This window comes from Sinohyriopsis cumingii, chromosome 14 (genome assembly GCF_028554795.1).
Source record: "Sinohyriopsis cumingii isolate HCF-2022 chromosome 14, ASM2855479v2, whole genome shotgun sequence".
NCBI lineage: Eukaryota > Metazoa > Mollusca > Bivalvia > Unionida > Unionidae > Sinohyriopsis > Sinohyriopsis cumingii.
Window position 1 is genome coordinate 41,700,627 of NC_142974.1, and position 16,038 is coordinate 41,716,664.

Genomic DNA, 16,038 nt, shown 5'->3' on the forward strand with positions numbered 1-16,038 from the left:
TATTGTAATAAGAATGAAGATACACTCAGATACTTTTGGACTCTGCATCACATTCATAACCCAAGGTGTTAAATGTATAAACATTAGGTCATTCCAATGTACAAGAAGAAGCAATTACAGAAGACCTTGGGCCCAGGATTGGTGTGACAAAGATTGGGACTATTGGATTTGCACCTTGTCACTAATATTCATCATAAGTCAATTCCATAAATCTGAAAATACATTAGGCAGCCTAGGAGATGTCAATCTGATATCTGGATTGTCACTGAGGACACCGCTTTAGAAAATCCCAAACAAAAACAACAAAATCTGGGTACTTGTTCCATGTTGCTGTTTGAGATTAGTCACCACAGTGAAGTTGTTGGGCAGGATGAGAACTCTATTCCCAATTAGGTTCACCAGCCACCAATAACAGGCATTCAAATAACTGCATCCATTTTGAAGATGTGGACATATAAATAATGATCCAGAGAGGGCCATGTTCCTATGTCAGTCCAAAAAGTTAGACATGCTCTCCCCAGCTCTCTGTGTTTGCATCCATTGTGATCATGATTGTAAGAGGATGTGTTTGCAGTGGTATTGTTGATATGAATCAAAAATGCATCGTGATACAACCTCAAATATTTGCCGACTGAGAGAGTTGGTCCAGCTGTCAAGGTTCGGTTTCCACTTAGATCATGTAAACATTGTAACGAGACCAGGGACAAAAACGTCTGCTGCTGTAATGAGCAATATTTGGCTGGCGAATGAATACTCTAGCAGATGGATTGTTCCAAAGAGGCACAGAACTTACTATTTCATGAATTCAAATCTCTTTCCCGGGGAACACATTCATCTTACTTGAACACAGAGTCCAGATCTAGTTACCGGTAACTGAATCTTCAAAGGATACGAGGTCTAACTTATTTTAATTGACAAGAGATTGAGAATCAAAGGAGAGCAACATGTAAAACCCACATTATAATTACTAGTTGTTTATAGCCTGTTGCAGGTGAATCACAGAACTTCTTAAAGCCGTTTAAGAGGGGCGTGAAATCATTTCTCTTCCAAGTCCACACTGACTGCACAGACTTCGCAATGGACAGCATTTGAACCCATTGTTGTGTTCCATTCACAAACACGAGTGTAACAGTGTTGACAGAATGTGGATAGGTTGAGAATCAACTGATAAGTGCTGCACTGTAGTCAAAACAGCTGTGGCAAATGCTTAGTAATGCAATAACACCAAGTCCCCAGAAACTACTGTTGGGTCCCCATGACATCATTCAGCCATGAAATATTGGAGCCTTCTCAACACCGGGATCTGTGAGAAGGGTGGGAAGGGGGACTTGTGTGTATGTCGTTGAGATAGGGATGGTATTATGGTGAAAATTATTGATCTCACTCTGATTCTTTCACTTAGCTGCAGGATTGTTTCCCAGTGGCTAGTGCTCTGGCAACATCCCTGCAAATTTGTTGGTTGCTTTGTAAATCTCTCAACTGTGCCTGAGACTGAGAGGAAAGTTGTATGCTGCGAATGCCATCAGCATGATCATGAAAGAGAACAGATGATGACAGTTGTGAGAATTATCTTCGGCCATGACTGGTCTGTGAAGTGGAGGCAGACAGCCTTGCATATTTTTCCCACCCATTGTAACTTTGTACATTGCTAATATGGTTAAAGGATGTTTTGTCTGTTTTGAAGTCGATCATCCTATGAATATGGTTCATTTGACTAAACTTGCAGTGCATCTTGAATTGGTACTGTAACGTAGTGTGGACATGTTGTGTTCGAGGTTCCAACAATCCCCAGTACATGGTCTAATCCAGTCAAAACAGAAGTAGACCATCTGTGTAAGGAGATAGTCATCCAATTCTTTATTTTGGGATGGATTATGGATGTTTAATCCAAATAACCAGCCCATGCATCTGCTATGCAAGAGGGTATTTTGGTTGTTGGTTAGATCTTTCCCTCACTGTACAGCAATAGATATCGAGTCGAACCCTAAGGTGACAAGGTCTATAGGAACTGTCAGCAATGGTGAGTCCCGTGGTGGTGACCTATAAAGATTCTGATTGTGATTGAAATTATAATCTACACAAGGTTCAAGGATGGCTCCTATGAGTAAAACCATTGAAATTTGGTGCCTGGATACTAAGAATACAAAACTCACCTTTACGTACACATCTGCAGTGGAATTACACATAAATTGAAAGTTTTTTTCCTATAAGCACTAGAGACTTGAACGCACATAAAAATAATAATTATCGGCTGAACTCAATGTGAAGTAGCATACATGCAAGTACCTAAATGTGCAAAGAAAACTGTAAAGGCAGAACTTTATCCAAATAGATTCTGCCTTTTGTGTCGTTTCTCATGATGAGAGCATGCTTCTTAGCCTGAGTAGAAGTAACTAAAATATTCTTGGGATGGGTAACATATTTAGATGTTTTTACCTGGGAGGGCTGGATTTGCAAGCTAGTAGTAGTCTGAATGCATTATGGGTAACATATTTAAATAAGTTTTTACCTGGAAGGGCTGGATTTACAAGCTAGTAGTAGTCTGAATGCATTATTGGTAACATATTTAAATGTTTTTACCTGGGAGGGCTAGATTTGCAAGCTAGTAGTAGTCTGAATGCATTATGGGTAAAAATATTTAAAGAAGAAACTGGAAAATAGCACAACAGATGAAGGCCATTGAAAGGTTTTGCATAAGTGGAATGTATAAAGTCTCAATTACAGTTGCAGTTTTCATAATATAAATTGCTAAATAAACATTTTGCTAACATACTGAAGGTTTAAAAATATCTGTCACTAATGTTCATTAATAGGAGTGAAAGAAAAATATATGTACATTTTTATAACTACTACTGAAATATGAAAAAATGATAAATAATACACTTCCAGCAAAATTAGATCTCACAGTTACCATATGTATCCATTTATGAGTAAATTTCAAACAATATAAATCCTCATTTGCCATCACATAATGCACAAACACATCAGGGTCTATGTTACTTGCTTTACTAATTACACCTAGAAAGCTAGATACCAAAATCTGCTGATGCATTACATGACTGCAGATTTGGGACTGTGCAGTTTCCAGTTGGACTCGACTTATAAGCAAATATATCAAGTATGTCTACGGAGAAATTAATCTGATGTTTTTTAGTTCACAATTATGTCTATCAGCATTGTCAATTGTGTATATCAGCATTCACAATTATGTATATCAGCATTCACAATTATGTATATTAACACTGTCAATTGCTGAAATATTTCTCTCTTCATTCTCCAAGAAAAAGTTGCTTGGCCACATAGCTTTACTTACTCTAAACAGCGACGAATGAATTCTAGGAAACTGGCATCACTAGTTTTGACAGACTGTTCCAAGTCTTTTGATCCAACTCGTCTCTTTTTACCCTTACTATTTGTTATACTACGAGGACTTCCTTTGGAATCTGAAACAAAATCACACCAGTTTGCATAGATTATTTTCCAGTTTAATTCTGAATGATATGAAAGCAAAATACATTCACCCTACAGGCAACACTGACTACAATTAAGCCTGCATCATAAAGATGTTTGAACACAGAAAATTATTTGAAAATTATGTTTTTATTCCTTTCTATATTTCAACATTATGTATTCTTCAAAACAGGATTTATGAAAAGAAACAGATACATGGTTTTATATAACAAAATAGTGACTAGCTGCAAAGAACTCAAGAACCTAGTTTGTGAATCAGGACTTTATCTGACTTTGAATTACCGTACATAGTCACTTTATCTGAATTTGAATTACCATACATAGTCACTTTATCTGAATCTGAATGACCATACACAGACACTTTATCTGACTCTGAATTACCGTACATAGTCACTTTATCTGACTTTGAATTACCATACACAGACAGTTTATCTGACTTTGAACTTCCATATACAAACACGATCTGACTTTGAATTACCATACACAGACAGTTTATCTGACTTTGAATTACCATACACAGACACTTTATCTGACTTTGAACTACCATACACAAACACTTTATCTCACTTTGAATTACCATACAGTCACTTTATCTGACTTTAAATTACCATACACAAACACTTTATCTAACTTTGAATTACCATACATAGACACTTTATCAGACTTTGAATTACCATACATAGTCACTTTATCTGAATCTGAATGACCATACATAGTCACTTTATCTGACTTTGAATTACCATACAGTCACTTTATCTGACTTTGAATTACCATACACAGACGGTTTATCTAACTTTGAATTACCATACACAAACACTATCTGACTTTGAATTACCATACACAGACAGTTTATCTGATTTTGAATTACCATACACAAACACTCTCTGACTTTGAATGACCATACACTTTATCTGACTGAATTACCAAACAGTCACTTTATCTGATTTTGAATTACCATAGATGGTATAAACAGCCATGAGCCTGACTCATGAGTATAGATGGTATACACAGTCATGAGCCTGACTTATGAGTATAGATAGTATACACAGTCATGAGCCTGACTTATGAGTATAGATAGCATAAACAGCCATGAGCCTGACTTATGAGTATAGACAGTATACAGTCATGAGCCTGACTTATGAGTATAGATAGTATAAACAGCCATGAGCCTGACTTACGAGTATAGACAGTATACAGTCATGAGCCTGACTTATGAGTATAGATAGTATAAACAGCCATGAGCCTGACTTATGAGTATAGACAGTATACAGTCATGAGCCTGACTTATGAGTATAGATAGTATAAACAGCCATGAGCCTGACTTGTGAGTATAGACAGTATACAGTCATGAGCCTGACTTATGAGTATAGATAGTATAAACAGCCATGAGCCTGACTTACGAGTATAGACAGTATACAGTCATGAGCCTGACTTATGAGTATAGATAGTATAAACAGCCATGAGCCTGACTTATGAGTATAGACAGTATACAGTCATGAGCCTGACTTATGAGTATAGATAGTATAAACAGCCATGAGCCTGACTTACGAGTATAGATGGTATACACAGTCATGAGCCTGACTTATGAGTATAGATGGTATACAGTCATGAGCCTGACTTATGAGTATAGATAGTATACAGTCATGAGCCTGACTTATGAGTATAGATGGTATACACAGTCATGAGACTGACTTATGAGTATAGACAGTATATACAGTCATGAGCCTGACTTATGAGTATAGATAGTATAAACAGTCATGAGCCTAACTTATGAGTATAGATGGTATACAGTCATGAGCCGGACTTATGAGTATAGATGGTATACACAGTCATGAGACTGACTTATGAGTATAGATGTATACACAGTCATGAGCCTGACTTATGAGTATAGATGGTATACCCAGTCATGAAACTGACTTATGAGTATAGATGGTTTACAGTCATGAGATGGACTTATGAGTATAGATGGTATACACAGTCATGAGCCTGACTTATGAGTATAGATGGTATACACAGTCATGCGCCTGATTTATGAGTGTAGATAGTATACACAGTCATGAGCCTGACTTATGAGCATAGATGGTTTACACAGTCATGAGACTGACTTATGAGTATAGATGGTATACACAGTCATGAGCCTGACTTATGAGCATAGATGGTTTACACAGTCATGAGACTGACTTATGAGTATAGATGGTTTACAGTCATGAGATGGACTTATGAGTATAGATGGTATACACAGTCATGAGCCTGACTTATGAGTATAGATGGTATACACAGTCATGCGCCTGATTTATGAGTATAGATAGTATACACAGTCATGAGCCTGACTTATGAGTATAGATGGTATACACAGTCATGAGACTGACTTATGAGTATAGATGGTATACACAGTCATGAGCCTGACTTATGAGTATAGATGGTATACACAGTCATGCGCCTGATTTATGAGTATAGATAGTATACACAGTCATGAGCCTGACTTATGAAACTTATGAGTATAGATAGTATACACAGTCATGAGCCTGATTTATGAGTATAGATAGTATACACAGTCATGAGACTGACTTATGACTATAGATGGTATACCCAGTCATGAGCCTGACATACAAGTATAGATGGTATACACAGTCATGAGCCTGACTTATGAGCATAGATGGTTTACAGTCATGAGCCTGACTTATGAGTCTAGATGGTATACACAGTCATGAGCCTGACTTATGAGTCTAGATGGTATACACAGTCATGAGCCTGACTTTAGAGTATAGATGGTATACACAGTCATGAGCCTGACTTATGAGTATAGATGGTTTACAGTCATGAGACTGACTTATGAGTATAGATGGTATACACAGTCATGAGATGGACTTTTGAGTCTAGATGGTATACACAGTCATGAGATGGACTTTTGAGTATAGATGGTATACCCAGTCATGAGCCTGACTTATGAGTATAGATGGTATACACAGTCATGAGCCTGACTTATGAGCATAGATGGTTTACAGTCATGAGCCTGACTTATGAGTCTAGATGGTATACACAGTCATGAGCCTGACTTATGAGTATAGATGGTATACACAGTCATGAGCCTGACTTATGAGTATAGATGGTTTACAGTCATGAGACTGACATATGAGTATAGATGGTATACACAGTCATGAGATGGACTTTTGAGTCTAGATGGTATACACAGTCATGAGATGGACTTTTGAGTATAGATGGTATACACGGTCATGAGCTTGACTTATGAGTATAGATGGTATACACAGTCATGAGCCTGACTTATGAGTATAGATGGTTTACAGTCATGAGATGGACTTTTGAGTCTAGATGGTATACACAGTCGTGAGATGGACTTATGAGTATAGATGGTATACACAGTCATGAGCCTGACTTATGAGCATAGATGGTTTACAGTCATGAGCCTGACTTATGAGTCTAGATGGTATACACAGTCATGAGCCTGACTTATGAGTATAGATGGTATACACAGTCATGAGCCTGACTTATGAGTATAGATGGTTTACAGTCATGAGACTGACTTATGAGTATAGATGGTATACACAGTCATGAGATGGACTTTTGAGTCTAGATGGTATACACAGTCATGAGATGGACTTTTGAGTATAGATGGTATACACGGTCATGAGCCTGACTTATGAGTATAGATGGTATACACAGTCATGAGCCTGACTTATGAGTATAGATGGTTTACAGTCATGAGATGGACTTTTGAGTCTAGATGGTATACACAGTCGTGAGATGGACTTATGAGTATAGATGGTATACACAGTCATGAGCCTGACTTATGAGCATAGATGGTTTACAGTCATGAGCCTGACTTATGAGTCTAGATGGTATACACAGTCATGAGCCTGACTTATGAGTCTAGATGGTATACACAGTCATGCGCCTGACTTATGAGTATAGATAGTATACACAGTCATGAGCCTGACTTATGAGTATAGATGGTTTACAGTCATGAGATGGACTTTTGAGTCTAGATGGTATACCCAGTCATGAGCCTGACTTATGAGTATAGATGGTATACACAGTCATGAGCCTGACTTATGAGCATAGATGGTATACACAGTCATGAGCCTGACTTATGAGTATAGATGGTTTACAGTCATGAGATGGACTTTTGAGTCTAGATGGTATACCCAGTCATGAGCCTGACTTATGAGTATAGATGGTATACACAGTCATGAGCCTGACTTATGAGCATAGATGGTTTACAGTCATGAGCCTGACTTATGAGTCTAGATGGTATACACAGTCATGAGCCTGACTTATGAGTCTAGATGGTATACACAGTCATGAGCCTGACTTATGAGTATAGATGGTATACACAGTCATGAGCCTGACTTATGAGTATAGATGGTTTACAGTCATGAGATGGACTTTTGAGTCTAGATGGTATACCCAGTCATGAGCCTGACTTATGAGTATAGATGGTATACACAGTCATGAGCCTGACTTATGAGTATAGATGGTTTACAGTCATGAGATGGACTTTTGAGTCTAGATGGTATACCCAGTCATGAGCCTGACTTATGAGTATAGATGGTATACACAGTCATGAGCCTGACTTATGAGCATAGATGGTTTACAGTCATGAGCCTGACTTATGAGTCTAGATGGTATACACAGTCATGAGCCTGACTTATGAGTCTAGATGGTATACACAGTCATGAGCCTGACTTATGAGTATAGATGGTATACACAGTCATGAGCCTGACTTATGAGTATAGATGGTTAACAGTCATGAGATGGACTTTTGAGTCTAGATGGTATACCCAGTCATGAGCCTGACTTATGAGTATAGATGGTATACACAGTCATGAGCCTGACTTATGAGCATAGATGGTTTACAGTCATGAGCCTGACTTATGAGTCTAGATGGTATACACAGTCATGAGCCTGACTTATGAGTCTAGATGGTATACACAGTCATGAGCCTGACTTATGAGTATAGATGGTATATACAGTCATGAGCCTGACTTATGAGTATAGATGGTTTACAGTCATGAGACTGACTTATGAGTATAGATGGTATACACAGTCATGAGATGGACTTTTGAGTCTAGATGGTATACACAGTCATGAGATGGACTTATGAGTATAGATGGTATACACGGTCATGAGTCTGACTTTTGAGTATAGATGGTATACACAGTCATGTGACAGACTTGAGTATAGATAGATCTATATACAAACTTTACTCCTATTTCTAAAAAAACTAATTGCATTTCTTTTAAATATGATGAAATATTTTGTAAACAGTGAACACAAAGTACACCTCTCCCTCGATAACTCGCGCACAACGAGGTCCACAAATATAAACCACACTAAAAATGAGGCACGAGTTACTGAGGGACCTCCAAATATTGGAAAAAAATCGCTGTGACATCGAGAAAACCATAAGAGGGGGCGGCGTTAGAGAACTGGACTGTTAAATGACTGAATGACTGAATCCTCATTTTACAATCACGTTGATAATAATTTTTAATAATGGGCTTTTTCTAATTAAGTTGTTCATTATTCTGTTAAAATAACATTTTTTTCCAAAATATCCAACATATGAAAGATCATTCCAACTGGTCTGAACAACCATCACATGTACACGAAAAATCTGTGTATTATGTCATTGCTTTTTGTTTTCTTGATGAGTCTGGTTCCCGTAATGGTGTTTAATAGTATCTTGCCAAATTGGAAGTCCATAATTTGGGAACTAGACTAACTGTTGATACACCACCAAATTAGATTCCTTTTTCTTTCAAAAACACGTGATATTTACTTCGTGACATGTCTACTTCGAAACTCAATATTTTATTGTTCAGTTAGTACAATGTTAATGTCGCGATTTCAATGGAAGTAATAATGAAATTTCTTATCATCCCTGAGGATATCTCTAAACGCCAGTTCAAGAATTCTCTGAACCTCACTTGCCCACAATGGTCAGTATCGGTGAAATCAAGCTTGATATTTTACGAAGTATTCATTTCGCTTGGCTGCCTTGTTATCTTTGATCACAGTTATGAAAGAGTCAGTTAATTTAAGGTAGTTTTTGTTACATACATAATAATGTTTATTACAGTGTTCGATTGATCAAATGAAGTGAGTTCACCCGACATACAACCAAGGCCACTAGATTTTAAGTTAGTTCGATTTTTGTGCCTTTTTTTGTGCCTTTTAACTTTTCTTTTATTCCACCTCCTTTTTTTTAAAATTCAAAAGACATTATTAACGTGATAATACAAAGGTGACCAGCTTTTAATTCAGTGCAACAATACAACAAATACTTCTGCAATTCAATTATCAAAACACGGTCAGCACTTAATTAGGTTCTCAGAGAAACACTTGCAGACATAGCTGTTATGGTAGATTGACGCATTTTACGTTTAATTACAAGAGGACACATTGCATTTATGACGATTACACTTAAAAGGAACTAAAAGATGGAACTAGAACACAAATTTCAATTGATAAAAAAAGTGACATTTTCATTGATCAAAATTTCCTTACATATCGTTAATTGCGGGGTACTAGGAATGTCGTTTGGAAAGAAAATGTAAAACATTGTATGAGCTATTTTTAAATTTGATATTTCATAGTGTTGATTAAAATTTCCAGGTTTTCATCGCTAAAACGAGCAATACATCAAAGTTTCTATTACCAATTTTAATCATGATTTTCTTCATGTTCAACAAATAGGGATAAATGTTTGGGGTATTTTCAGATTAAAAAAATGGGATCCACACCTGACACCACGTTATAAGCGGGTTCGCGAGTTATCAGGGTGCGAGTTATCGAGGTGTACATACATGTGATATTTTCATAACTAAGCCATTAATTGTACTTTTTTAATGCATCAATCAAGACTGATACAGGGTGTGATCAATTATACATCTCTATTTGAGTGTTCTCACAATGATCAAGTGCTATCATAATTTTGAATGTGCACAAAACATGATATCACTGGTTGTATTGACTGAACATGCCATCATAAAGCATTGTTTATACTTATAAAAATACACTAATAACTTTGGACTAAATGCTCAAAATTATATTGTGTTCCATAATTCAAATTCAATTAACTATTTTGTCTTGCATTTTTGTATTTTGTCTACATCAATATCTCTGATAGCACGCGCAACTTGCAGAAGAAACATTCTAAGTGTTATAGTGAAATGCTTTATTTTTCAGGTCTACAGGTCTACAGTGAAATGCTTTATTTTTCAGGTCTACAGTGCTATAGTGAAATGCTTTATTTTTCTGGTCTACAGTGTTAAAGTGAAATGCTTTATTTTTCAGGTCTACAGTGTTATAGCGAAATGCTTTATTTTTCAGGTCTACAGGTCTACAGTGAAATGCTTTATTTTTCAGGTCTACAGTGTTATAGTGAAATGCTTTATTTTTCAGGTCTACAGGTCTACAGTGAAATGCTTTATTTTTCAGGTCTACAGTGTTATAGCGAAATGCTTTATTTTTCAGGTCTACAGTGTTATAGTGAAATGCTTTATTTTTCAGGTCTACAGTGCTATAGTGAAATGCTTTATTTTTCAGGTCTACAGTGTTATAGTGAAATGCTTTATTTTTCAGGTCTACAGTGTTATAGTGAAATGTTTTATTTTTTAGGTCTACAGTGTTATAGTGAAATGCTTTATTTTTCAGGTCTATGGTGTTATAGTGAAATGCTTTATTTTTCAGGTCTATGGTGTTACAGTGAAATGCTTTATTTTTCAGGTCTACGGTGTTACAGTGAAATGCTTTATTTTTCAGGTCTACAGTGCTATAGTGAAATGCTTTATTTTTCAGGTCTACAGTGTTATAGTGAAATGCTTTATTTTTCAGGTCTACAGTGTTATAGTGAAATGCTTTATTTTTCAGGTCTACGGTGTTATAGTGAAATGCTTTATTTTTCAGGTCTACGGTGTTACAGTGAAATGCTTTATTTTTCAGGTCTACGGTGTTACAGTGAAATGCTTTATTTTTCAGGTCTACAGTGCTATAGTGAAATGCTTTATTTTTCAGGTCTACAGTGCTATAGTGAAATGCTTTATTTTTCAGGTCTATGGTGCTATAGTGAAATGCTTTATTTTTCAGGTCTATGGTGTTACAGTGAAATGCTTTATTTTTCAGGTCTACAGTGTTATAGTGAAATGCTTTATTTTTCAGGTCTATGGTGTTACAGTGAAATGCTTTATTTTTCAGGTCTACAGTGCTATAGTGAATTAAATGCTTTATTTTTCAGGTCTATGGTGTTACAGTGAAATGCTTTATTTTTCAGGTCTACGGTGTTACACTGAAATGATTTATTTTTCAGGTCTACAGTGTTACAGTGAAATGCTTTATTTTTCAGGTCTACGGTGCTATAGTGAAATGCTTTATTTTTCAGGTCTATGGTGTTACAGTGAAATGCTTTATTTTTCAGGTCTACAGTGCTATAGTGAAATGCTTTATTTTTCAGGTCTATGGTGTTACAGTGAAATGCTTTATTTTTCAGGTCTACAGTGTTATAGTGAAATGCTTTATTTTTCAGGTCTACAGTGTTAAAGTGAAATGCTTTATTTTTCAGGACTACAGTGTTATAGTGAAATGCTTTATTTTTCAGGTCTACAGGTCTACAGTGAAATGCTTTATTTTTCAGGTCTACAGTGTTATAGAGAAATGCTTTATTTTTCAGGTCTACAGTGTTAAAGTGAAATGCTTTATTTTTCAGGACTACAGTGTTATAGTGAAATGCTTTATTTTTCAGGTCTACAGTGTTAAAGTGAAATGCTTTATTTTTCAGGTCTACAGTGTTATAGTGAAATGCTTTATTTTTCAGGTCTACAGTGCTATAGTGAATTAAATGCTTTATTTTTCAGGTCTATGGTGTTACAGTGAAATGCTTTATTTTTCAGGTCTACGGTGTTACACTGAAATGATTTATTTTTCAGGTCTACAGTGTTAAAGTGAAATGCTTTATTTTTCAGGTCTACAGTGCTATAGTGAAATGCTTTATTTTTCAGGTCTACAGTGCTATAGTGAAATGCTTTATTTTTCAGGTCTACAGTGCTATAGTGAAATGCTTTATTTATAGTGAAATGCTTTATTTTTCAGGTCTACAGTGCTATAGTGAATTAAATGCTTTATTTTTCAGGTCTACAGTGCTATAGTGAAATGCTTTATTTTTCAGGTCTACAGTGCTATAGTGAAATGCTTTATTTTTCAGGTCTACAGTGCTATAGTGAAATGCTTTATTTATAGTGAAATGCTTTATTTTTCAGGTCTACGGTGTTACAGTGAAATGCTTTATTTTTCAGGTCTACAGTGCTATAGTGAAATGCTTTATTTTTCAGGTCTACAGTGTTAAAGTGAAATGCTTTATTTTTCAGGTCTACAGTGTTAAAGTGAAATGCTTTATTTTTCAAGACTACAGTGCTATAGTGAAATGCTTTATTTATAGTGAAATGCTTTATTTTTCAGGTCTACAGTGCTATAGTGAAATACTTTATTTTTCAGGTCTACAGTGTTAAAGTGAAATGCTTTATTTTTCAGGACTACAGTGCTATAGTGAAATGCTTTATTTATAGTGAAATGCTTTATTTTTCAGGTCTACAGTGTTATAGTGAAATGCTTTATTTTTCAGGTCTACAGTGTTAAAGTGAAATGCTTTATTTTTCAGGTCTACAGTGTTATAGTGAAATGCTTTATTTTTCAGGTTTACAGTGTTAAAGTGAAATGCTTTATTTTTCAGGTCTACAGTGTTATAGTGAAATGCTTTATTTTTCAGGTCTACAGTGTTATAGTGAAATGCTTTATTTTTCAGGTCTACAGTGTTAAAGTGAAATGCTTTATTTTTCAAGACTACAGTGCTATAGTGAAATGCTTTATTTATAGTGAAATGCTTTATTTTTCAGGTCTACAGTGCTATAGTGAAATGCTTTATTTTTCAGGTCTACAGTGTTAAAGTGAAATGCTTTATTTTTCAGGACTACAGTGCTATAGTGAAATGCTTTATTTATAGTGAAATGCTTTATTTTTCAGGTCTACAGTGTTATAGTGAAATGCTTTATTTTTCAGGTCTACAGTGTTAAAGTGAAATGCTTTATTTTTCAGGTCTACAGTGTTATAGTGAAATGCTTTATTTTTCAGGTCTACAGTGTTAAAGTGAAATGCTTTATTTTTCAGGTCTACAGTGTTAAAGTGAAATGCTTTATTTTTCAGGTCTACAGTGCTATAGTGAAATGCTTTATTTTTCAGGTCTACAGTGCTATAGTGAAATGCTTTATTTATAGTGAAATGCTTTATTTTTCAGGTCTACAGTGCTATAGTGAAATTCTTTATTTTTCAGGTCTAAAGTGCTTATGTGATGGTTGTGTTCACTAAGATTTATTTACATTATTTCAACAAAAAATTACAACTAAATTCTACAACCATTAGAAGAATCACAGATGTAATCAGACTTGATTGCATACTGTGTGTCTTTGTTTTACAATTTTTTATCTGTGCACATTTCATTCATACTTCCTAATACCCTTACTGATGTTTTTGTGTCAGTGATTTCTTGTACATCCTATAAAAAAAACTGCATTTCCATATTTTGAAGTTTTTAATGCATACCGGTCCACATTTTTGCATAAAATTAGTTTTGGACAGACATACAGAGAGAGAGAGAGATAGACAGACAGATAGATAGATAGATATAAAGATAGACAAATAGATAGATAGATAGATAGATAGATAGATAGATAGATAGACAGATAGATAGATAGATAAATCGACAGAAAGATATATATAGAGAGATAGATAGATAAATAGATAGAAAGACAGACAGACAGATATATCGATAGATAGACAGATATATAGACAGACAGACACATATATAGACAGATAGATAAAAAGACAGATAGACAGACAAACAGATAGATAGATAGATATATAGATAGACTAGATAGATAGATAGATAGACAGACAGACAAGCAGACTATATAGATAGATAGATAGATAGATAGATTTGTATGCTAAAGGAGCTATGCTAAAGACTTGTTAAAGTATGTGGCATAGAACCAATGTGCATCTACAATATACTGCAAATAAAAGACACCTGCCTATATAGGACACATTTCCCCTGTATATGGCTTACCAAAAAATAGCCTTTTCCTTGTAGCCTGATCTAAAATATTATTTGGAGGTAATCCCAGGATTTCCATGATACAGGCAAGCTGTTCCACTTCATTTTCCCCTGGAAACAAGGGATATCCTGTGTACAGTTCAGCCAGTATGCAGCCAAAACTCCACATATCTATTGGCATTGAATATGGCAAGCCAAGAATCACTTCTGGAGATCTGTAGAATCGACTTTGAATGTATGTGTATACTGGAAAAGTAAGAAAATCAGGTACTTAACTTTACCATATACCCATCTGGGGGAGGTTTATATCATACCTGTATGCAGTCTGTTATTTATGACCATATTCATTATGCATGGACCAATTCTATTATATGACCATTTCTATTATATGACCATTTCTATTATATGACCAAATCTGTTATATGACCATTTCTATTATGTGACCAAATCTATTATATGACCAATTCTATTAAATAAACACACGGTCATGAGTCAACAGCTGTTGAACATGACCAGAAAGTAAAGGTTTTAGGAAAAATATGCATTGTACACTGCTACGAATGATCTCATTGCAAAAACAGATATAAACACCACTGACCTTTACTAAATCCTTGTACAAGCCATCACTTAGAAGGTTCTGCTCTAAACACTGGAGTCTTGCTAAGGGAATACTCTGTACTGTCTGACAAGATTTTAAAATTAACCACTGACTACCATTACTGGACATAAGACTGAACAGTTATCATTAAGAACAAACTAAATCCTTTTTGATGACTTTTGATGAAAATCCCTTACTGATATGACCATCCATTAGAATTAAGGTCAAAATTTTAAATATATTCATTGTAGCAGCAATATTTGAAGCCCTACAGGCACAATTCTCATTCAGAACCACTGTATATCATAATTAGCCTTCTGGTGAAATCTGCATGTCAGGATAACTTTCCATTTGTGCATTTGTGAGAAGAAGAGTTTCATGATTGTTGCTATGGTGGTGGCCATACTGTAAGTCAGATCAACACCATTTTCATGGTGGCCATACTGTATTTCAGATCAACACCATTTTCATGGTGGCCATAATGTATGTCAGATCAACACCATTTTCATGGTGGCCATACTGTATATAAGATCAACACCATTTTCAGTGGCCATACTGTATGTCAGATCAACACCATTTCCATGGTGACCATACTGTATGTCAGATCAATACCATTTTCATGGTGGCCATACTGTAAGTCAGATCAACACCATTTTCATGGTGGCCATACTGTATTTGAGATCAACACCATTTTCATGGTGGCCATAATGTATGTCAGATCAACATCATTTTCAGTGGCCATATGGTCTGTCAGATCAATACCATTTTCATGATGGCCACACTGTATGTCAGATCAACACCATTTTCAGTGGCCATACTGTATATCAGATCAATACCATTTTCATGG

At 35.5% G+C, this 16,038-nt stretch overlaps 1 protein-coding gene across 1 annotated transcript in view; it reads right to left on the minus strand.

Annotated features, from left to right (window-relative positions):
• LOC149783631 (dual specificity tyrosine-phosphorylation-regulated kinase 4-like) overlaps positions 1-16,038 on the minus strand; it is a 209,085-nt gene that overhangs the window by 8,732 nt on the left and 184,315 nt on the right. Inside the window, exons 10-11 of the mRNA XM_089933148.1 lie at positions 14,606-14,839; positions 3,314-3,443 (exon numbers count right to left, since the gene is read on the minus strand). Coding sequence (XP_089789274.1) covers positions 3,314-3,443; positions 14,606-14,839 — 364 coding nt within the window. The remainder of the gene's footprint in view (positions 1-3,313; positions 3,444-14,605; positions 14,840-16,038) is intronic.